Source organism: Syngnathus typhle, linkage group LG2 (assembly GCF_033458585.1).
Source record: "Syngnathus typhle isolate RoL2023-S1 ecotype Sweden linkage group LG2, RoL_Styp_1.0, whole genome shotgun sequence".
NCBI classification, from domain to species: domain Eukaryota; kingdom Metazoa; phylum Chordata; class Actinopteri; order Syngnathiformes; family Syngnathidae; genus Syngnathus; species Syngnathus typhle.
This window is the reverse complement of record NC_083739.1, coordinates 11,715,052-11,738,334: the sequence shown is the minus strand read 5'-3', so window position 1 is coordinate 11,738,334 and position 23,283 is coordinate 11,715,052. Positions and strand designations below refer to the sequence as shown.

Here is a 23,283-nt window from a genome sequence, read left to right as displayed (position 1 = left end):
TGATTTTTGATGGAATTAAGTTTCTGACAGAAAATATTAATATCACAAATGACATTTGTAATAGGACTTAAATATGATTTGACTCCCTGTTTGTATCTCAGAATTTGGTTCCCTGGAGCGTGCCCAAAACGTCGGGCGAATCCTGCGCAAGGAAGCAAATGACGTAATGACCAAATGGGAGCAGCTTAATAGCAACTCTGCTGATTGGCAGAGGAGGCTTGAGCTTGCTCTGCAGCGGTTGATGGAGCTCCTGGAGGTGGAGGACCTCGTGGATGGGCAGCTGAGGCAGGCAGAGATGGTGAAGGACGCCTGGGAGCCTGTTGGTGACATTCTCACCGACTCGCTGCCCAAGCACATCCAAAGAGTCAAAGTGTGTTTTTGTCTTTTGTCCACACAGACAGTCGTAACCATGAAACTGCGTCTAACTTTCTTGTGTTGGCATGTGTGTGACAAAGGAATTTCAGGAAGAGATTGCACCCATTCAGGAAGACGTAACGCACATGAACCAGTTGGCCTCCACTTTCACTTTGCCTGAAATTCAGCTGTCTGCCAGCAACTTGAAACGCATTGAAGAACTCAACACACGCTGGAAATTGTTGCAGGTACAGAGAAAGGACTCTCAAACTGATAAGTACCTGGTTTTGAAATCGGAGACTAGTAAGAACTGTTCAAATTTGTTAAAAGAATGAATGATAATAAAAAAAATGCTATCTCTATTTTGTGAAGACAATTGGCAATTTTAGTATCGCACAATATGTCTTCGCGGCCCAATTATAATTAGTTGAGCAAGCATGAATCAAAAAGAAACTTGTAGCTAAGGAATGAGATTCCCTCTTGCTGATCAGTAAAATAACTTACAATATTACTATGAAAACACACGGCGCGATAAAAACTGGAGTCGCAATCCCTTTGGAGAAACCAAATTCACATTTGTCAGTCAAAACAATTCTTCCTGCTTCTCATAGGCGCCTTTCACCTGCCTCCCATATGCATAGTAGATTGATTGATCATTGTACAAGTTCCTGAAATGGTCATAATGGTACAGAATATTTCTACATAAAATGAAATATATTAATTATAAAAATATATCAAATATTTCTATTTTTTCCAACTCTTACTACCATGGTTCGTGGACGCTTCGAACAAAACCTCATGGTCTTTGCTCAGAACACTGTGAAGCTGGCTGGTCGACACAAGCATTCACTTATTGAGTAATTGCAGCAAATTCCTTGCGCTCCTATTCATTTGTACGATTCTATTCGGTTACTATAGATACGAGGGGGAAAAAACAACTGGAGCCCAAATGGCTTGAGTAGGGTGAGCATGAAGACACAAAATAAAAATCTACATCTGAGCCTCATCACACATGTCCTCATCCTCGCTCCCGAGTACGGCCTGCAGACTGCTTGAGAACAAAATATGGTTAATTAGTTGAACGCTTCATTCCGGCTGGATTACATACTTGTTCTATTAAGGAAACGCTGAGACACTTCTGGTGATTTTTTTTTTTTTAAATGCTTCCAAAATCTTCTTCTATATCCTTGTGGGGGTCCCACGTAAGGGAACATTATTGGGATTAATACGGCTTGTGCAGACATCTTGCGGGTGCTTCCTGCAGAGAACCACGCCCTCACGCATCAGCTGGCTCTGCGTCATCTCGCTTCCCATTTGAAAGGTTTGATTTCATGAGGAACGTTAAAGCATTTGGGTGCCGCAGTCACCGAGTGGCTGAATAATTATAATTTTAATGAATGCCAGCTCACCGTAGGAGATATGTCACACATCCTACAGGAAGCTGAAAACAAACCGAGACACCTCCATTAATTTTCTCTATCTGTTATTCCCGTAAAATAATGACTTCTTTTAGAACTGTTTTCAAATGTGTGTTAGGGTTCAACTGTTCAATTGCCAAAAAAGGAACATTTCATTCTAATAGTTTTGTGACTTTATTTAATGCGATGGGCACATTTTAACACATCATTATTGTTATTATTATCTTTTTCTCCCCGAGGTCTCGGCCAGTGACTATCTAAAGCAGTTGATGGACTTTGGCCTCCTTCATGGTGAGTGAAACAATCTTTCTCATGGTGGTCTATTAATGTACTTTTCAGTCAGGTCAGTAAATTTCAATCTGACCCTGCACTCTTGAATCCATTCTTCTGTCAGGTTTGAGTTTTACATTCACCCTTGGTGATGTGAATGTGCTCTGAGCCATCTGTCAAATGATACTCTTCAACTGGTACTGTTGATCGATCGTGCGCCAATTGTAACTGTCCACTCCTCTTGTGCTGAAGTTAGAAGTCCACGGTAGCTGCTGGCTACTCCTGTTATTGATTATTATTGAACTCCTGTCGCACTCTTTGCACGAACTGCAAAAGTGTCGGGCACCGAAGCAGGGTCGTAAATTCACAATGTTTAACAAGATGTTTGTATGTGCTTGTGCACGCGTGAGGAGTTTTGACTCCAGGAATGTTACCTGCGAGGCACAGTCCCGCTGACATCAGGTCGTTTTAACATAGCTGACACGGTTTACGATTGTTTCGCTTTTTATGAGTCAGCTTCTCTTATGATGAAATACTTTGTAGATTGCACACAAGTGGTTTCTTTGAAACAGTTGAAAATCCAGCCCTGTCTCCGCAGGATCTGTTGACAGCCCCTTCGAGCAGAGTGTCTCCCCGAACAACGTGCCCTACTATATCAAGTAAGTACATCTGTTCCAGCAGCAAAAATATACCTCAGGTCAAGAAATATAACATTGAATGCAAATTTACTCTTGGATGACCCCTATTCGCTTTTCTAGCTGCTATGTATTATCTAGAAAAAACACTGTGTGGGTTGTATTGGTTAATATTTCTGCCCAAACAAAAATCATCATGACATACTTCATTTTGAAGCTTTTGAATAAGTGTTGACTAAGAGTCGGTCACACGAAGGAGTCATGGTGGATGTTTTCTCCTTAATGATTAGAGCAATCTATAACTCAGTAATCGGCTTGTTTGCCTCTTCTGCTAGCTTTTAAATTTCACTATGCACGTGAGGTGCTCTCCCCAAAATTTCCATAGTGATGATTTGGGGAGCTCCTGCACCTCAAGTGAAGAACCTTCTTTTATGTATTGCAGCTGCCGCCATTCTTCCGCTTGCAGCGAGTGCAATTTGTTAGTTTGTTAACCAGCAAGTTGCCACCCACTAGGATGTGCGTAAAACAAGCGCTAAGTGTGAATGAAATGATGTTGCATTGTCTCAGCTCGAGGGGGGTACATATCTCGTCTTGCATGGCTGCATGTGTGTGCTCTGCATCTGTGTGTGGTGGACAGTGAAAATCAATAGTGGTGTGTAAATTGAATTTCCCTTTGGGGATTATAATAACACTGTAATTTGAGACCGTGTAAATTTATAGAGGCGGTCCTCCAAGACTGTTATAGGGCAAGGAATCATATTCAGTAAGTCAAAATGTATACCACAAAAGGCGATAGAATCAATTTGATTCCTCCCAGTTGATGAAAACAAAATACATTGTGTCTCGAGCTTAACTTTTATTTAAGTAAGTATGGTCTATAAAGACCGTAATTGAACGGTGGGGTTTTTATTTTTTTGCAGTCTAAGAGGCACATTGCTCAATGTAAAACGATTGCATCATTCCTCCGCTAATGGTTGACGCTGTGAGATGAAAATTTTAATCTTTGCTATCATCGAGTGAATTTTAAGCTCTAAACGTTTGTGTGTGCTACCTCAAGGTATAAAAAAGAAAATGAAATATCCACATCCACACACACTGAGGATTTCAGAAAAAAGTAGATAATTGCACATTTCAAAGGAAAAGTTAAAAAGCAAACACGTTTGTCTGATAGAGACTGAGATTTCCTGGCAGGAAATTCCAAAAGCCATATAACTTTTAAAAAGTTTGCTTTTTGAACATATCTACTTTGTTGTCTCGAGAGAATAAAAAAAATACAAATCACAAGTATAGTGTGTTTCGATTTCACCGTGATGTAAACGTGTAAACGTATTAATTACAGTTTTCATTGTTTAAATTGCTGCTGTTTGAAAATTTGAAGTTTGTATCAGGTACATGAACTTAGTTTGACTTAACATTTTCGCAACTTCTGTACACATTGTTTTTTTTTTTGCAGATTATATTCTACAGTGATCTGATGGTTTAAAGTTGTAAAATATTTTTTGTGACACCTAGGGAAATTCTTCCTTGAAATCCTCACTGAGAAAAAAACAAAACAAAACAGAACATGTGTTGTGTTCATGCATGTTTCTTTGTGTTCCAAAGAAGCATGGCATCCATGTCATTGCATTGTTATGCATTTTTCTTTCAAGACGTGATCTCGGGATACTCCTCGACTAAACACCCACCCCACCCCATCTTTCATTCTAAGCTTCTTTCTTGCTTCTTCCGTGAACTAACTTGCTAAGCGCTATGCTTCATGTGATTCAGCTACTGGCATCTTTTTAATGTCTGTAGTAACTGACTGATGGCAGTGATCAATTCACTGGAAACAGGAGAAAATCAAGGTTAATGCAAAAACTTGTATGGAGGAGGGAAAGTCAAGTGACAGGGTTTTTTATCTCCAAATACAGAGAAAAGGCTGGACCTGACCTGATGACCACGACGCTGTGAGTCTGCAATTCGAACGCACGCACACATACACACACACCAGTAACTCCTGTGGCCATTTTACAAACTAGATATTACAAATGAGGAAAATAGAAAATTGCATGTAGTTTAAGGAAAATTGCTTAACTGTAATCTAGAGATTTTTCTTTCAAATTAAATGATATCGGTATCTGTGACTACTAACATTTGAGTACTCTTACTGTATAGGTCTGAAAAAAGTTATATCAAACGTCACTAAAAAAAAAACAACATGATGATTATCTAAAAAGGTTTGGGACCACCTCTGCAATGTATTACTGTTTAAATAAGGACTTTACTGAAGCGTGTACGTCACACATGCACACAGGTAGAAACAGGCAACCGTTGTGGGGAGATCAAAGTTGATGCTTGGCAAATAACTTTGCTGTTTTTTTTTTTCCAAGACACAGCAACATTAAAATAGGGCGATACACTTAAGGTTCTCTCTATTTGACCTGTCAACTGTGCTTCCACATAAGTATTTCTTTCCCTCTCGCTTTCTCTCTTTCTCTTGCTCTCTCTGCCTCTATGTTGATGTTGAAAAGCAGAGAACTTCTTGGGAGCACCTCAGCCCCTTTCTTTTCACTAACACCGATGGGGGAAGGGGGGAGCTCCACCACAGCTGAGTTAAGCACAGAAGTAAACCGAGCTTGAATAGAAGTGGGACTTTTTTTTTTTTTTCCAAAATAAATGCTTCAGCTTGACTGCATTGGGTCTTGCTGGTAGTAACACGATTCCCCAGTGCTAGAATGGACATTCCAATTCACATACATTTAACCAAAATAATTACTCTTGCTCAATGAAATTTAGTTACATTTTATTTCAATACTAGTTTCTGTTAGTCTTACGGTAACTACATAACATTTTGGGTTGCCTAAGTGCTCGAGCTGTCGATTGCAATGCTAAGCTGTTAACTGGTCAAGAACAAACATTGCTATATTCTAAAAAAAAAAAAAAAAAAGAAAGCTGGTATGGCTGTATTTTTTCTTTTACAAATGGGTAAGCAGGTTGAATTCATTCGACTGACACACACCATACTGAATATATTTGTAATGTAGTCATTTATGATTAGGATGTAGTGATACATTTGCCCGACTTTCATGCAGATGTAAAAGAAGATGACTTAAAGTTGAATTCGTGCTTTTTTCATTAGTAACTCATAAGTGATATTGAGTGCATGTTGTGTCTGCAGTTTCCGTATGGAATAGTTTAACGGGAGGGAGACAAAAATGTCCTCCAATAATTTAGTTGTCCTGAAATGAAATGTTTCTAGGTGTGTATTGCTGAAGATACGTGGAGATTTATTGCGACCTCCTCAAATAACAAGGACATTTATTTTGGAAAGAGTTGAGCGGAAGTTTTGTTTTGTCGCACCTTGGTGGGCTTCACTCGGGACATCCATTCAGCCAGCCAGCCAGCCAGCCAGCCTCCCTCTCCTCTGCATAGCCACCAGTGTTAACACGCGAATAATCACAAGCACGGGCAAGCTCCGGCAAGGTTGTCCTGGTGCTGCAAAGACGCTGGGTCGAACCGTGGAAAGGGGTTTTTCCGATATTGGGAGCGAGATTGGCGGCAACATTGGGTGCTCTGTTCTGCTCGAATCGTTGGCGACAATGCGGGAGCAGCTTCGGAAGTGAGTACCGGTGATTGCTTTTATTAATTGTGGTTCAATAATTGTGTGTTTTTTTTCCCTTCTTTCCCTTTGGGGGTGTTTTACGCCGCTGACGTTGGCTGCGAGTTTTCACGGCGAACACATTGGCGCTGATTTGTCTTTTTATTTGAAAATATCCGATATTTGGTGTGTGGTTCATTTGACAATGTGGGAAAAGATGTATTGATTTAACATTTGGAACGTGGCATAAAATCGATGGGTACCCCCTTTATTTTATATAGATTATATAATTACATAATGCTGAAGGGATCGAGCGTCATAGGATGTAATACAATGCTTTTAACTTGTACAGTAATAGGCTCATAACTTCCGTAGCGGTGGTCTTACGAGTGTGGATACCTGGCTCGGGCATTTCCTCATTCGGCGCCTTCTGAAGCATGTTTGTGGCCCATTTTCAGAATCTAAAGAGGCTCCATTGTGCTTAAAAGCAAACACACTGCAACCGGATCTTTAGGTGTGGGTGTGCGTTTATTTGCGCGCGTGCGCGCCTGTGTTTGGTGGGGGATTTGTGTTGATTTGTCCTGATTTGTGCACGCAAGCCGCATCGCCCCATTCTGCAGGCTGATGCATCAGTGCGTTGCATTCCTTCACATGCACGCAATCGCCCTAACTCCACCCCCGTTGTGTCAGTCAGCGTTTGGAAATGTTCATGCATCGGATCCAATGTAAAGGTGGGATGAAACGTGCTGCGGCCGAAGACAGTGCACGTCATTGTGTGTGCGTGAGTGATGCTCAGCCGCAGTGTTGAGTCTCGCGCACTCCCACGGAGCTCAACGTGCACCCCCGACACACACACACGCGCGCTTAGAGTTGTCGAAAATAAGGGTGCTCGATGCGGGATGGATGGCGCAGAATGTGGGCACCAGTGTGCATCCGTGCGTGCGTAGCCAAAACACAGTTGATGATTTTCACACAGTTGGACCTAGACGTATTCACTTGCTGATGGTTAATATTTTTAATCATTTACAAGACCCTTGCTTGATTTAGGTTAAGCTTGTGGTCCACCAAATATTGCTTGCTGGTGTGTTCAAAAGGTCGTGTACCAGTGTTTCCTAAACTTTAAAGAGCCAAGGCGCCTAGTTTTTAAGATACAATTTTACACCACACCATAGAAAAAAAGCATGAAAGTGTACATAAGTTAATTGTAGGGGTGTAACAATGAAAGCTGGGCTTGTTTACAAGGATCTTGACCATGCATTGACAGCATCATTTTTGCACCGATTTAATTGACATCATTTTTGACTTAAAATTCCTAATACCATTTTATTGTTTAGTTAAGTTTGAATGTTATTTTTAATCCATTTTTAGTATTTTTTTTCTTTATTTTTCTGTACCTGTTTCTCAGAAAATATATCACGGTAACTTGGTTCCGCTGTAATATGTTTTGTTCTGGAAGTGAATTGCAGCCCTAAATCTATTATTTAACAGCGCCAGACCAGGGAAATGGCTTGAATGGGTTTTTAGCCGTTTTTTTTCTTTCTCTTAACCCCCATATTTTAAAAGTGTGACATGTCAGTCAAAAAGATGCAGGCAAAATTGCTTCCTGGGGAGATGGAATAACACCTGTAATTTATATTTCAACTGTTCCCCGTAGATTTAAAACAAAACAAAAAAGACATGGCGGAAATGCAGACTTAGGTAGCATGATTTTTTGGGCCACTGGGCAATTGATGACTTGACTGGAGCCTATTCAATCTGACGTGGGGCAAGAGATGTGGTCCACCCTGAACTGGTCGCCAGCCAATCACAGGGCACAAATACTGCACACAAACAGCCATTTATATTCATACCTATAGGCAAAAGAGTTTTTACTTTTTACACTCGAGTGTATGAGAATAAAAATAAAACCTCTGTTTGTTTTTATATGAACACTTAGGCCTACTACACTATTGTACGTTACTGTTAGTCACAATAGTGCTAAGTCTTTTTTTAGGTGGCACTTGCTGCAAAAAGGTTTTGAGAGAACTACTGCAGTCGAGATAGCTCTTGAAAGCAAAGACCTCCATCAAGGCTAAACAATCCCAAACACATTTTTCGGACTCTCCTTGAAAAAAATACAAGTATTAAGGGTGCCCCTGCAGCTTCTTCGACTAGGTATAGTCAAAAAAAATGTGTGTAAGTAGTTGTTCCGATGCCTAACAAACTTAACCTCCCTTAACATGTAATAAAAGCTGGTCATGAGGAAGATCACAACATGTAAAAGAACAAGAGTGTTGTTAGTTGTAGTTGGTATTATTATGTGCAAAATTGTGTGTGGGGCTGCAGCATAAACTCAACTCGGTGTTGACGAGAGTCAAACAACGGGCTCAAACTATGCGTTAAAGTATTTAAACATTCATTTGGCTTTTGTTCGAATAATATTGCAGAGTCCATTCTATTTAGAATTTTGAAGAGCAGAACACAAACGTGAGCCGATTGTATGCTTAAAAAAAAAAATCGATTTTTAAAATGCCCGTTTGGCTCCTACAGCTTCAGATTTTAGTTTTTTCTTTCTGTCCCCCCCCCTTAAGCCTCCACTTACTGTCTTTTCTCTAGCCTTCAGGTCACAGTGGTGACAAATTTAATTGCTCCCGTGAGAAAATAATTGCTGCCTTTCATCTCAAACTGAGGATGTTGGAAAAAAACCGTTTTTTTACAGTGTTAAAATGTAGTGCCAAAATGTTGGCTTGTCCTTGGACTGGATTACCTTTCTTTGATATGTGTCGACTTTACAAATGTGTTGGTATGATTTTTATGTGTGTGTGTGTTACTGTGTCCTCGTAATGAATCTCAGTGAGACATCTGCTCGGGTGTGGCTGAATTGCAGGCACTCATATTGCACCGGTGTTTGTCCGGTGCACATGTAATGTATAATAATGAGGTAGGTGTTCAATGTTTGACGGCATCATAGCAATAATGAGCTGAGTGGCTCAGCTATTTTTGCGCGGCTTGTGATTTTTTAGTGCCGCGGGACCCATCTCCTCTTTAGTTGGAGTGCAGGGGACATGCTGCAAGGCATGTGTATGGATTATTATTTTCAAGCGTTCTCCAGACATAGGTTAACTGCAAGCCACGCTAATGTTTGACCGACTTTGACATATGCACTTTTAGAAGCTTATCTGGACATGAGAAGAAAGGAGGCATCGTTGTCATTTTTTATGGGTTGAAAGCAAAACTATGTGTAGTAAAATGTTTTGTTTTGTTACGCTGTCCCATTTCAATTCTGATCATTCTAGATCGGTGATTCCTAACCAGTGTGTTGTGGCACACTACTAGGCTATGAGAGATAATTACCAATAAATGTGCAAATCAGAAAATTCTGCAATCTTACTTTGGTGCATAAATTATTTACTGGGAATATTAAATTTTTGTTGGTCTATCTATTCCAGTGACATATTTCAATGGTTTTAGAAAACAAGAAAAAATACATAGTTATCACACTCATTGATATTTTTCAGTGACACTGTGACAAAAAGTTGATGGGTGAACACACTTTATTGATTTCTTTGCTTTACATTGAACATGCTTGGGCTCTGTAGGTCCTGCTTCCATATATTCAGCAAGGTCCAAAATGTCTTGGAAGCTCATGAAATTCCTCCATCATCGTAGCCACCACGAGTCTAATCACTTCAGGCTAAGGCAGAGGATTAGACAAGATTTGTCTTCGTCAGGCCTTACCCCCACCCACTAACTTTGACAAATAAAAAAAGAAACAATGTAACACAGGACCAAGAAAATCTTAATAAAATAAAGAAACAATGTTATATGCATAAAATCACTGGAAATGTAATTAATTTCTATTTATTTAATGGTACATTTAACTATTTGATGGCACATTTATCATATTCATTGTTTGATTTAATTGATTTAACATTTAATTAAAAACAATGAAACATTGAATTAATAATGACTTTTTTTAATTAAACATTTCATGGTTTGTTTACCTAATTTTGGCACTTTCGGTCCTCTGTAACCTGATGACTGTTATCTGTAAAAGAATAACTGATTTGCATTCAATTAAACAGACTCAACACGGAATAAATTGAGACAAGATTATTCGTTAAGTATTTCTGATTTTGGTTACATTTTGTTTTGTCGCTTTAAGTGAGCAAGGCTGCTTAAAACAATCAGTAATGAAGAATCTGGTTCTACTGTGTTTTCCACTCTTCCAACAGCCACCAGACCCAGACAACATGCTGGGACCATCCCAAGATGGCGGAGCTCTATCAATCACTGTGTAAGATGCTTTCTTCTTTCTCATTTAGAGGACTTTAACAAGGACGCTTTTAACTGGAAACGGTGTTTTGTTGTTTCAACCTTTTGTCTAAATGTGAATTGCATAAAATGCTGTCTTTTTATGACTCATCTTTCTTTTTCAGCTGACCTGAACAATGTTCGATTCTCAGCCTACCGAACAGCCATGAAACTCAGACGCCTACAGAAGGCTTTGTGCTGTGAGTGCATCCAGGCATTTTTCTGCAGCTTTTGTGCTGGTCAGGGTCATGGGAGATCAGGGGCCAAGAGGCGAGGTACACTGCGGACCGATCATGTGTCAATCACAGGACTGAGCTCTCTTTTGCGGAGGCCCACGAAGGCACTTTGAAGATTTGATCATGGATCATATCTATCATGTTTTTTTCCTTTTGCCAAATACTGTCCTGGTCTTTTCTTCATTTCTTGACTTGATTTCTTGACTTAATTGTTTTTTGTCACTCCCAATTAGTGTTTACTGTCGAACTAAACAATACAAAGAATCACTCATCATGTATTTAAAACAACCACATAAGTGACTTAGGCAACTCTACTAGCATAATACTAACCACAGGTTTTGTATTTAAAACAACCACATAACTGACTTAAGTGCATAATGCTTACTAACGCATGAAATGCAAAACTCTGGAGATGGGCGTTGCGGCGTTACTACCAAAAGGAGCACAATGTAGGGATGTTACAGAATAATTGAATTTATTGCCTTGGAGCATTGCTAAGACTCGTTACTTTTATTAATGGCTATAAATTGCAAGCTTTTAAAGTTGAATTAAATTTCGCAAAAAAGGGAACAACCTAACCCAAGTTAAAATGTCAAATGTGCGGTGGGAGTCGTCATTGTGAGCAGCACCTTTCCATCTGCGTTTTAAAATGTCATCTCTCCACCACCATCCTTTTTGCCGGCTTGATGGATCGACCGGCGTTCTTACGCTCTTCTCTTTTCACGTCAGTGGATCTACTGAACATGCCAATAGCCTGCGAAGTGTTCGACCAGCACGGCCTGAAGCAGAATGAGCAGCTGCTCGACATCTCCCAGGTGGCAGCCTGTCTGACCAGCCTCTATCAGCGGCTGGAGCAGAGTCATGCACACCTGGTCAGTGTCCCTCTGTGCGTCGACATGTGCCTCAACTGGCTACTCAACGTCTATGACACGTAGGTGCACATCAAGTTGTCGACTAGTTTGAAGCCATGCCAGACTTTTGAGTTGTCATGTGTTATTTCACAGCGGTCGCAGTGGAAAGATTCGCACCTTATCCTTCAAAACTGGAATCATCTCACTCTGCAAAGCCCACCTGGAGGATAAATATAGATGTAAGTCATAGTCACACTTAAATTTCAACCCTAGAAATTGTAGATGGCTTATAAATCCTATAAATACTTGGTTGATGGTATACAAATGAGCTCTTAAAGCGGATGTACTTCCCTTCTCGACCTTCTCCTCTTCTGCCGTCATTTCAATGTGTGAAGTATCAGTCAAAAGGATGTAATTGCTTCCAAGGGAGACAGAATGTATGAGGTTCGTTGATTTAAAAAATAGATGTGGTGGAAACTACCAATTTTGTTATCGGGGCACTGGGAATTCATTGAGTTTTCCGTTGCTCGGCTTAATGGCATGGACTTACTCTTTGGATGCCGAAACGGAAAGCGCAATGTCGCCATCTATCAGGTTAGCCGTTATGTCGGTATGTATTAAAGTAGATACGTTTAGAAAAAAAAAATCTTCCAAAAACCCAATGACGGAAAGGTTTGGGTCCTTAGTCTATTGCACAGATATCTGGTAAATAAGAATGCATCGGAAAAACTACAAACACCTAAACGTATCTCCCCACCATTGGCAAAAGACAGTTGTGATGACACTAAAATAAATAACAATGGTACTGAAATGTTTCCCCCCTTTGACAGTCTTGTTCAGGCAGGTTGCAAGCGCCACCGGTTTCTGTGACCAGCGTCGCCTCGGTCTCCTCCTCCACGACTCTATTCAGATCCCTCGGCAACTTGGCGAGGTGGCATCATTCGGCGGCTCCAACATCGAGCCCTCTGTGCGAAGCTGCTTCCAGTTTGTAAGTGCCATCCATTGGCTAAGTGCTCTTGGTCTCAAGTGTTTGTTTTCTGACGGGATATTTTTTGGGGGGTGGGCTTAAATCACACAGCAATATAACTTAACAAGAGCCTAGCCCAGCCGAGTGGCAGGCAGGATTATGTCACAAACTGATCTTGTAGTAGTGACCGATGTCAGTCATGCAATCAATCTCTTTAAGGTCATTTTCTGTCTTGACAAAGTTCAAGCTGAAATAATTATTGAGAGTTTTTTCCTGCCAAACCAATTTGATCATGATACTGTACACTCCAAATTCTTCCTTTGACCCTCTCCAGGCCAACAACAAGCCCGAACTAGAGGCTGCCATGTTCTTGGACTGGATGCGTTTGGAACCCCAGTCCATGGTGTGGCTGCCTGTGCTTCACCGCGTGGCTGCTGCAGAGACAGCCAAACACCAGGCCAAATGCAACATCTGCAAGGAGTGTCCCATTATCGGATTCAGGTCAGCACAATGTATCTCCTTCGGAGCATGTGGGGGAATTTTGGCGCATCATCAATTCCCTTACATAAAGGACAATAAAGCATGAAATGAATTTAGCTTTCCATGCAGCCTGATATAAAACAAATCGAGACTAATGCTCTTGTCTATACATGTTGTTGAGTACCGTGCGTGAAGCGATAAAAGCACCCAGTGGTCTCATCACTACGGTCTTAATCATGCAGCTGTTTTTTTGTAAGGGATGAATTGTATTCTTCAGCTACTGCCTCTGTGGAGAAAACAAGGACAAACGGCAGCTCATTGTCATTGATTGATTCTGTCTTTCATAGTTGCCTATTTGGGCAGCTTATTTTTTTGATCTCTTCCTCGGTTCTCTCACAATCCAGATACCGCAGTCTGAAACATTTCAACTATGACATTTGCCAAAGCTGCTTCTTCTCTGGTCGCGTCGCCAAGGGACACAAGATGCAGTACCCGATGGTGGAGTACTGCACTCCGGTATGAGCACATCTATATTCATCCTCTGTCAATAAAACGCCACGCATACTTGGTGCCTGACTCTGAAAAGGCTGCCTGTGACAATGGCCGTCCTTGTTATGAAAATCCTCCTCCTACTCAGATGTGCAATTACCCAGGCTCATTATAGTGCTGGTTTACTGATAGCTTTTCTTTGAGCAAACAGGATATTTTATTCAACAGGCAAACCTTGCAAACTGAAGTCTTCCTGCATTTGTAGTTAATAGCCCAATTAAAAACAAAGATTTAAAGCAACAACCTCATTACTACGAAACACTTTTTCCCAAATGTCTTCATTGCACCTTTTAAGTTTTATTGTATGCGTACTGAGGATCAAGCATTCCTACCAATTTCAATTATTGTTGATAAAAAAATAAAATAAAAATGCAGCCATATTTGCTTTTTTTGGTAGAGCGCTGTGTACAACCAGTACGGATCAACAAAATCACCAGTTAATCCATAAATAAGGCGCCCCAGATTATAAGGCGTGTTAAGGTTAAGGTGTTTTTTTTTTAGTAAATCAAAGGCTTTTAAGTGTGCCTTATAGTGCAGAAAGTACGGTAATTGTATCAGTGGCTTTGTGTTGGTCTCGCTGTGTACACATCAGTCTAAAAATATTTCTATATATTTAAGAAAATCTAAATTATTGCGAAAAGTTTTATTTGGGAAAACAAAATTAATAAATTGACACACTATGTACTTTTCCACCCATTAGAAATTGTAATCGGCAGCAGCCAAAATCCATCTTCATGCATAGTAGTACCGTAATTTTCGGACCATAAGTCACGGGTTTTTTTCATAGTTTGGGTGGGGAGGCGACTTATACTCAGGAGCGACTTCTATACATATATATGTTTTTTTTTTCACTTTTTTGGGCATTTTATGGACGGTGCGATTTATACTCCGGTGCAACTTATAGTCCGAAAATTACGGTACATGCAATACCCCACAAAATTGACTAGAATTGACTGTGAGCTTGGTGGATAAAATTGTCCAAAAGTCGGTGACACTTTTCCCCCCGAGTCATGAAAATACATCTGCTTAAAGCAAATAGCTGGCTGGAATATATCACACCAAGGCGCCACTGGGTTTTCCTTGTCACGACAAAAGGTGCGAGTCACCGGCTAGCTCCCAAGCTAACGGGCTTCAAAGACTCCTCTCAGCCTGCGGACAGAGTTTGAGCTTGTCTGCATCTTCACCTCCTTGCTTGGGGATTAACATAACGGCACTGAGCGAGCTGTTTTATCAATTGTGCCATACAGAGAAGATGCGTTTTCAGATGCTAACTGCGCTGCTGTAGTTGTTAAACTGGGTCTTGTCATAAAAGTAGCACCATTTTGCATGAGGGTTGACTCATGCCAGCTGCCCACTGAGCTCTGTTTTGGCCACACACCAAACAAATAAAGCAGAATAGTTGATGTGGCGGGTTACATCCAAACATTTGTCATAACAAGCCTGCAGTCACCAAACGTGTAATATAATTGGAAACAAATATCGGAATTAACCTGACATGGTCCTTAGATGAGATGAATAAATGGAGGCCATTAATGCTGGGTCACACCCCTTTAAATCCCTACAGTCTAAGATGAATCAGAATTTGACATTGGGGAAATGTGATGGGGCGCCGTGATCATCTAACAAAGCCTTGTTGATTGATGCATCATTATTTTTCTGTCCATGATCAGTGATTTAATCCTCTTGATGAAAACGTTCAATCTTACAGAAATGATGTCGCTCATCCTTGCCAAGCAAATCCTTTGTTTTCTTGTTTGAGTACATGGGAAATGAAAATTTCACTGCAATGATCATTATTGGTTAAAAATACCTCTTTTTTTTTTGTTTGTTTCTCTCCAGACTACATCTGGTGAGGATGTCAGGGATTTTGCCAAGGTGCTGAAGAACAAATTCAGGACGAAGCGCTACTTTACCAAACACCCACGCATGGGCTACCTACCAGTCCAGACCATTCTGGAAGGCGACAACATGGAAACGTGAGTTTCCTATAAAAATGCCCACTTACCACCCCTAAGCAGAACAATGGACATGAAGTCTGTATCTATTGGAGGCAAACGTTTTTTTTTTTGTTTTTTTTAAAGCTTCCCCATGGTGTCGATACTCATTCCAGCTTTTTATCCCACAAAGATTTCCATAATTCCATCTGTTTTTTTAGCAGCCTGATACAGGCCAAGATTTTGATGAAGTATGGCTGTAAGGTAATTCAGTAATTATGGAAACCAGATGGTGATGCACACTGTAATTAACGTTGCATTGTAGTTTAGGTTTTATAGATAGTACTATTATTACACCTGGAGCTGTACAAAAAGTTGTTTTCAATGAGGTGTTTGTTATAACAGTGGTCCACATTCCTTTGACAATGACATGACTTGATTTTGTATATAAGATAGTCTCTATCACTAACATAGAGCAATGCAATATTAAAGTCATAATTACAGTAAATATGTTCGTGAGAAACATGTTGGTCGTAAATGAAAAATACCAGAAATAGACGTCTAAAATAGGTTGATTTTTAAACCTAAAATAGACGTCTAAAATAGGCAAAAATATTACATGCCTGTCCATTAAAATAACAATAATTCAACACAGTTTATTTGTTTGTCAGTCAGCTCCCATCATGCCTTTGAGACACCACCAGTGTCATCTCATATATTTATGTTAATTTGTTTTCTGTCTTGCAGCCCTATCACACTGATCAACTTCTGGCCCGTGGACCACGCGTAAGTACCTGTAATCAGTTCTGCATCTGCCCTCATAGTGGATGAACTAGAACAGTTTCCGAAACCATTACTGAGCCAAGGCACGTATTTCATAATGGAAAAGCACCAATCAAAAATTAAACATAAAATAATTATATATAGTAAAGCTGGAGTATGTAAACTCGAAGCTGTTGGCAAAATTTGAACGTAGCCTCTCACCTCACACTTAACGTTCCTCTTTGTGTCTTTGCCCAAAGAAATACATTCCTTCTTCTTAATTTGTTACTAACCTGAATTTGGCAACCGGTCAAGAAACCACGTTAATCTCCTTTGCTATAGCCCCACTGCGTCCCCCCCACCCCCTAAGCTTGTGTCAGCAGCAATGCACGAGCAGCATAATAATAATTGACCCATCCCCCAGTCACGCTTTTATCTTTACACTCTTAGATTAGTTAATTTTATTCATGCCATAAAAAGTTAAGAAATGAAGATTAGAGGCATGAAAAGGGACCAGAGCGTGATAATACCCCCCCGACACACACACACATACATACACACAATTTAAAATTCGATTGTCAGATTGTACTTTTTTTTACCATACAGTAGATTACATTTAATCCTTCTGGCTGTCACGATGCGTCGCTTGCATGGATAGATGAGCAAAGATGCATTGTTGATAGTAAATCATTTATTTCCTTTCCATGTGTAATGGCTTTACCATCTTAATGCACAGGCACAGTTCCAAAGAAATAACTCTAGTGAAATGTGTAATTTCACACTGCATAGTGGTTTAAGTCCTCTGAGATGGCTGACTTTTATTTATCTCATGCCGACACTGCCCTTCTGTGGGCTCCTGTGGCGTAACTGTGCGTATGGATTAATGAGTCTCCCGGTTGCATTTCACCAAGCTCCTGTCTTGTCTATTTTTAATTTTTTCCGACAGGCCCGGCACATCCCCTCAGCTCTCGCATGACGACACACACACTAGGATCGAGCACTACGCCAACCGGTAACACACACACACACACACACAAACACGTACACAGTCAGCACCTGCTGCCGTGCGCAGCCTTATGAGTCTTGTGCTCCTCCAGAAAGCCTTCTCAGACCTGGGAACATTTTGATTGATGTGATTTGGAATCATCATTATTTTTAGAGAAATTATAAAGCACCGCAAGGGGATGCGCCTCCTCCCTTCCCCCATCCCACCTATGTAACCCACATGGGATCAGCTGCCCTGATTCTTTACTGACGCAGTGCTTGTCCAAGTTCCAGTCCATATTATTTCAATTAACGAATTTGATGCAATTGATGCAACTTTTCAACAGCTTCTCTGAGTTTTATCAATACAGTTTTATTCATTCAGGGTCCCACTTCAAGCCTCTTTGGGTGGTGAGTGACCTGACAGTGGGCCCATTCAAAGCATCTTTACCTATTGAAATGAATGTAAATGTCATTAATCTGTTCGAGCCCCCAAGTACTTGGAACGTGTTTTTAATGAGAAAATTGGCACTCTATAATGTAATACTTTGTAAAAACATACATTGGCATAATTTAACTAAAATGCATTAAATAGATTCCATTACATTGCTCATTCAGGAGTGCTCGCCTTGTAGTGAGTTAGCTATAGAACTGGATGTCTCCAAAAAATCCATATCCTTTCCAAATGTCTTTCTGTCCAAATAATGCCGAGCTCATATTTCAGTTACTCTTTTTATCATTTAACGTCAGCGACACGCACCATGATCAATGTTACATATGTCGTGGCTTTAGAAGCTGTGATGGTGCCATGGTTATCGATTCATTTAAAGATGGAGAGTCTGGACATCTTGCATCATGCAAGGTGTCAGCGTGGGCTCTTTAAACCTCGGTCAATACGCCAACTCAGAAAAATCCATGAATATTGTTAAGGTACCACAAAGGGTCAAGGTCGTAGCCATTTAGAAAAATATTGACGAGGTCCTGAGTAACATCCATTTTGAGTCAACTGCGGACTGTTCAACAAAGTCGCGAATCGGTGCGGACCTCCTGGTATTTGCTGGGTCGCAGTCACATGTTAGATCCCCAAAAGTTCTTATCTATAATTTTCTTTCTGATCTCCTGAGGCAACACTTTGCTTTTTCTTTGTTTGTTTTAAGAAACCAAATCCAAAATCAATCTAGACTTTATAGCCTTTCAGACACTTTCTCATCGGGCTTATGTTGCCATTTCTTTCTTCGGTACAACATGGTTGTGAAGGGACACTTTCAAATATAAAGTAATGTTCACAACTGACTGCTCTGTTTCTTCCACAGGTTAGCAGAAATGGAGAACCGTAATGGCTCTTATCTGAATGACAGTATCTCACCCAATGAGAGCATGTGAGAAACACTTTCTGTTTGCTTTGTTCTTTATTTTTGTCATCGCTGATGAATTGGCTGACTGCGCTTCCTCCTTTGCACACATGAATTGATTTGGAAAGATAGACATTCCTGCTTTTGCATTGTTTGCATGGCCCTCAATGCACGTGCATATTAGCATTTTTCTTTTATGTCACTGATTTGGTTTGTATTATGTACATTTTAAATGATGTGCAAATATTATTGCACGTGACATACAGTAGGTCATTGTAATTTGCTTTCTCAGCATTGTTAGCATTTGTTTGTTTTACTTGCGGCTAATAGGATTCTGAAATTGTGACATCTTTAAACATACTGTTAGCCAAACTTGTCTCTAGCACATTACTCTTCTCCATTTCCCTTTTTATTACCTAATAACAAACAATTCATCATTGTGCTCAATTTGAACTTTGTCCCACCCCTGCAAGTGAAAAAAAAAAGGATGTGTGAATATTTTATTCTGACAATATTTCTTGCAAAATGTATTTTGTATAGAAAGTTAGGAACATGGTTATTTGCTGTAGCCGGAGTATGTATCTGAAAACGTTGGCCCAGTTAGAAGACTTTGTGTTGATGAATTGCTGTGCAATCCTCCTAACAGATTTTGCGTCCTTTTTTTCTTTTTTAACAAAGCCCTGTTAGTTGCTCCGACAAGCGCTTCATGCTCATTTTTGTGCGTGTGCTGTGCATGTTTGTTTGCAGTGATGACGAGCACATGTTGATCCAACACTACTGCCAGTCTCTGAACCAAGGCTCTCCCCTCAGCCAGCCCCGCAGCCCGGCCCAGATTCTCATCTCCATGGAAACAGAGGAGAAGGGAGAGTTGGAGCGGGTCCTCGGTGACCTGGAGCAGGAAAACAGGTCAGTGGCAATCGCCTTTTGACCACGTCCCTTTTCAAAGCCTCTGTCGAACCGCTGCCAAATAAATACCTTCAGCATCTTGGAATGGTGCCTTGTCGTGTCTCTCTGGCTCAGTTGGACTGAGCAATCACATTGCCAGATTACTAATGTCGTCATCGGGTCTGCCTGGTCCGCAGGAAGCTGCAAGCTGAATATGACCGTCTGAAGAAGGCGCACGACCGGAAGGGTCTGTCCCCGCTTCCGTCGCCACCGGAAATGCTGCCGGTGTCGCCGCAGCGAGCGCGGGACGCTGAGCTCATTGCCGAAGCCAAGCTTCTGCGGCAGCACAAGGGACGCCTGGAAGCCCGGATGCAGATCCTGGAGGACCACAACAAACAGCTGGAGTCTCAACTGCATCGACTCAGGCAGCTCCTGGAGCAGGTTCATCAAGCTCACGCACGCGTCTTTGTTCCGTGACCATGCTCCTCGCACAAATCACTTGCATCTCAAGGCACCACTGTAGATTGTGCTTTGCAGTGAGTATTTTTACATTTGGCCGTGTGTCTAACGTGTGTTGTGTTGGCAGACGGACTCCAAGGTGAACGGCACCGCTTTGTCCTCCCCTTCCACCTCATCTCAGCGCTCTGACTCCTCCCTGCCTCAGCTGCGCGTGGCTGCCAGCCAAACCACTGACACAATGGGTGAGAAGACACGCTAGCGCTCACGCTTTAATCCTTTCATTTTCAGGATTTTATGAACTGGAGGCTATTCGGTTGTTGTCCATTTAAAAAATAAATAAAAAAGGAAAACCCCTCAATGATTACTGAAATAACTCATCTGTGAAACCAGATGTTCATTTTTAATGAATCTGTCATTGTATTTGTAAGAAAGATGAATTTATTAATTTATCAATTTATTTGACTTTGTATGAACAAAAAAAAAGAGCTCAAGGAGCAAATGGCCTATAATGTACGTATATCCTTGCGGTTTTAGGCGATGACGAGTTTTCCACCCCTTCCCACGATGCATCTGGACTGGAGGAAGTGATGGAACAGCTCAACAACTCTTTCCCTCATAGCCAAGGTGAAGAAGTTTGCTTTTTGATCAATTATGATGCCCAGTCCATTCTTGTAGATCTTTCACTTCAACTTCACCTTTCCTCTCTCTGACTAATACTGATTTTCCTTCTTCCTTATCTTCCTTTCTTACCTTTTTTGGGGGGCCAGGAGGGAGAAGGGGACACCAATGAGAGGTTAGTGGTTCTATATTAACGGCCCTTCTTGGCTTATTGTTTTTTTTTCTGGGGGAAGGGGGTGCACTTTTCGTACAGTATGGGTCCTGTAAGCATAAAGGGACCAAAAAAAAGATAGAATAAAATATTTTTAGATGTGTCCCTGAATTTGTGTAAAAAGCAGGTGAATTGAATCTACGTATGTATGTACTATGTTTGGACAATAGTGCATACATACTACAAACAAACAGCAGTATTATGAATTAAAACCGCAGTGAAAGCATGAACCATTAATAGTCTAACATAAATATGGTGCTTTCGAGATTCATTAAAAATACAAAATAACTGGAATAATGCAAAGGGTCCCACCAGTTCTGCCTATGTTGGGTTACCATCACTCCACTCCAACAAAGCACTATGTCAGTTTTAATATGCTTTTTCTTCATTACACTGTCAAGTTCATGCTGTTTTAATGTATATGACATATAGTATTTGTATAGTATGTTTTTTTTAATGGCTTGACAGCTCACATTGATGTATTTAATTTCAAATCCATTGTGATGGTGTATAAGGCAATATCATAAATATTTTCCAAAGACTTATGGTGCTTTAAGTGTAGCGAACAAGAGTCGAGTAAGAGCCCAATGGTACTGAAATTATTGTTTGTGTATACATGTATATACATACTATTTAATTATTGCTCACTTTTCCAACTCTCTCACTCCGCAGGTCCTAGCATTGGAAGTTTGTTCCACATGGCCGACGATCTGGGCCGCGCTATGGAGTCCCTGGTCAACGTCATGACGGATGAACAAAGCGCCATCAAGGACCCGCCCTTCTGACACTGCACCCCCAAGCCCCCCACGCATCCACCTCCTCCCATTTCTTAGTCAGTGGAGCTGAATTGGAGAAAGACTTTACAAACAAAATATAAAACGTCTATTTTTGTGAAGGATTGCGGTTCCAGCAATGACTTAAAATAAAATTTAAACAAAAAAAGTAACTTATAGATTTAGTAGTTTCTTAAATGTCCCGAAATTGTTTTATTGGGGGAAAAAAAGGCTGGTTTTTAAACTTCTATGCAATTGTATAAAAAAAAAAAATTTCTCGGGAGAGGCAGGCAACAAAGAAAGATATGTGTGTTTAGTGTGGTTCTATGTTTGCATCGCTTTGTAACGGGAAAATAAGCATTTCAGACGTTTGTATTACAAAAAAAAGAGAACGATTGTAATAATGAGGGTGTTTACTAAGAGGAAAATGTCTTTATATAACAACGTACAATACTGTTAAGGTAATGCAGGCATCCTGTAACTTTACAGTACGTTGTGTGTGTGTGGGTGTGTTTCTGTGTATTGGTGGTCCCAATGCAGTACAGTACTCACATTTTTGTTTCCTTTGTCTCCATCATCCATCTTGAATAGGCTTCTCACTATTTAATATCCGTATCAAATAACTAATTTAGTCATCCTTGGATGATGTGGGGGTTTATGAGGGGAGTGAAAAGTGCATGTCAGAAAATAATCAGACATTGGATTGGAGTTCATGATTTTCAGAACACAGTTTATCTATGTTAGTCACGGCTTTGATACGTTGAGTAAGACTCATGGCCGCCCAAACTTGAGTTGCAGTGTAGCCTTGCCAAAAGTGTTTAGAGAATTTGAAATCCTTTTGATTTTTCGAGATTGTAAAAAACATGCCGCTTCTTGCACTGGCACACATTTGCATTTAGTCACTGCCTGTTGGTTACCAACTGCACACTGGTTTTAGTTTTGTACTAGTTCAAGATCTTCCTGTATGTTTGTTTTTGTTAAGGCTGCTCACTTTAAAATGACTCAAATTGATCAAACGTTATTTAAGTTCCCACTGAGTGCAAACTCTACTTGACCTCACTTATGGAAACAAATACAGAGGTTGTTGCTCTACTGTAGCCAAGTCCTTGAATGGAGCTTGAAATGAGAATGTTTTGAATGTATTCACTGCATTTGTCTTCTCTGTCGAGACAATTCAACAGCTACTACTGCTACTGTCATAGCTGGGACATACAGTACCTGCATATTATCTGTGTATTCATTTTAATTGTGCTTATGTCTTTGTTTTCAAAGTGTGATTTCTTTTGATGTTGTGGGGTTATTATTAAGCATGCATGAGTGGCTAAATGAAATCCATCTGTAATCGATGAAAGGATGATGATAGACACACGCACACACATACTCTGCTGCATGACCCATCATTATTTTATTTTGAGCAAGACACTGAATTAGTTTCTCGTTTTTAACTTTTGTGTCATTCTTGCAACACAATATTTCGCAGCATATCAGATTCCACCAACTATATGCCTTACTACTACTGTATTATAAAAAAAGAAAATGCTTTACTGTACATCAATAAAGCACGCAGTTACATTGATCTGATTTGATGAGGTTCAGCGTTACATCAGCAGGTTTTCTGTGGAAAGTCAATGGGGGGGTCAGCATTAATGCAGTGCTTGAAAATAATGAAGGGAAT

The 23,283-nt window shown here is 40.4% G+C and overlaps 1 protein-coding gene across 8 annotated transcripts in view; it reads left to right on the top strand.

Annotated features, from left to right (window-relative positions):
* dmd (dystrophin) overlaps positions 1-23,184 on the top strand; it is a 94,688-nt gene extending 71,504 nt beyond the window's left edge. For 3 of the 8 annotated variants that reach the window (XM_061304348.1, XM_061304339.1, XM_061304323.1), the window contains 21 exons: positions 102-370; positions 456-602; positions 2,012-2,063; positions 2,641-2,701; positions 4,588-4,623; positions 10,469-10,530; positions 10,673-10,747; positions 11,513-11,714; positions 11,788-11,873; positions 12,465-12,622; positions 12,936-13,102; positions 13,486-13,597; positions 15,470-15,606; positions 16,312-16,350; positions 17,273-17,338; positions 18,624-18,689; positions 19,410-19,568; positions 19,745-19,988; positions 20,134-20,248; positions 20,541-20,630; positions 21,508-23,184. In XM_061304348.1, the coding sequence (XP_061160332.1) occupies positions 102-370; positions 456-602; positions 2,012-2,063; positions 2,641-2,701; positions 4,588-4,623; positions 10,469-10,530; positions 10,673-10,747; positions 11,513-11,714; positions 11,788-11,873; positions 12,465-12,622; positions 12,936-13,102; positions 13,486-13,597; positions 15,470-15,606; positions 16,312-16,350; positions 17,273-17,338; positions 18,624-18,689; positions 19,410-19,568; positions 19,745-19,988; positions 20,134-20,248; positions 20,541-20,630; positions 21,508-21,620 (2,456 nt within the window). In that variant the 3' untranslated portion in view covers positions 21,621-23,184. Of the gene's footprint in view, positions 1-101; positions 371-455; positions 603-2,011; positions 2,064-2,640; positions 2,702-4,587; positions 4,624-6,028; positions 6,276-10,468; positions 10,531-10,672; positions 10,748-11,512; positions 11,715-11,787; positions 11,874-12,464; positions 12,623-12,935; positions 13,103-13,485; positions 13,598-15,469; positions 15,607-16,311; positions 16,351-17,272; positions 17,339-18,623; positions 18,690-19,409; positions 19,569-19,744; positions 19,989-20,133; positions 20,249-20,540; positions 20,631-20,773; positions 20,800-21,507 lie in introns of those variants that run through there. The other 5 variants (XM_061304325.1, XM_061304366.1, XM_061304329.1 and 2 more) reach the window with 4 other exon arrangements.
* The last annotated feature ends 99 nt before the right edge of the window (positions 23,185-23,283 follow it).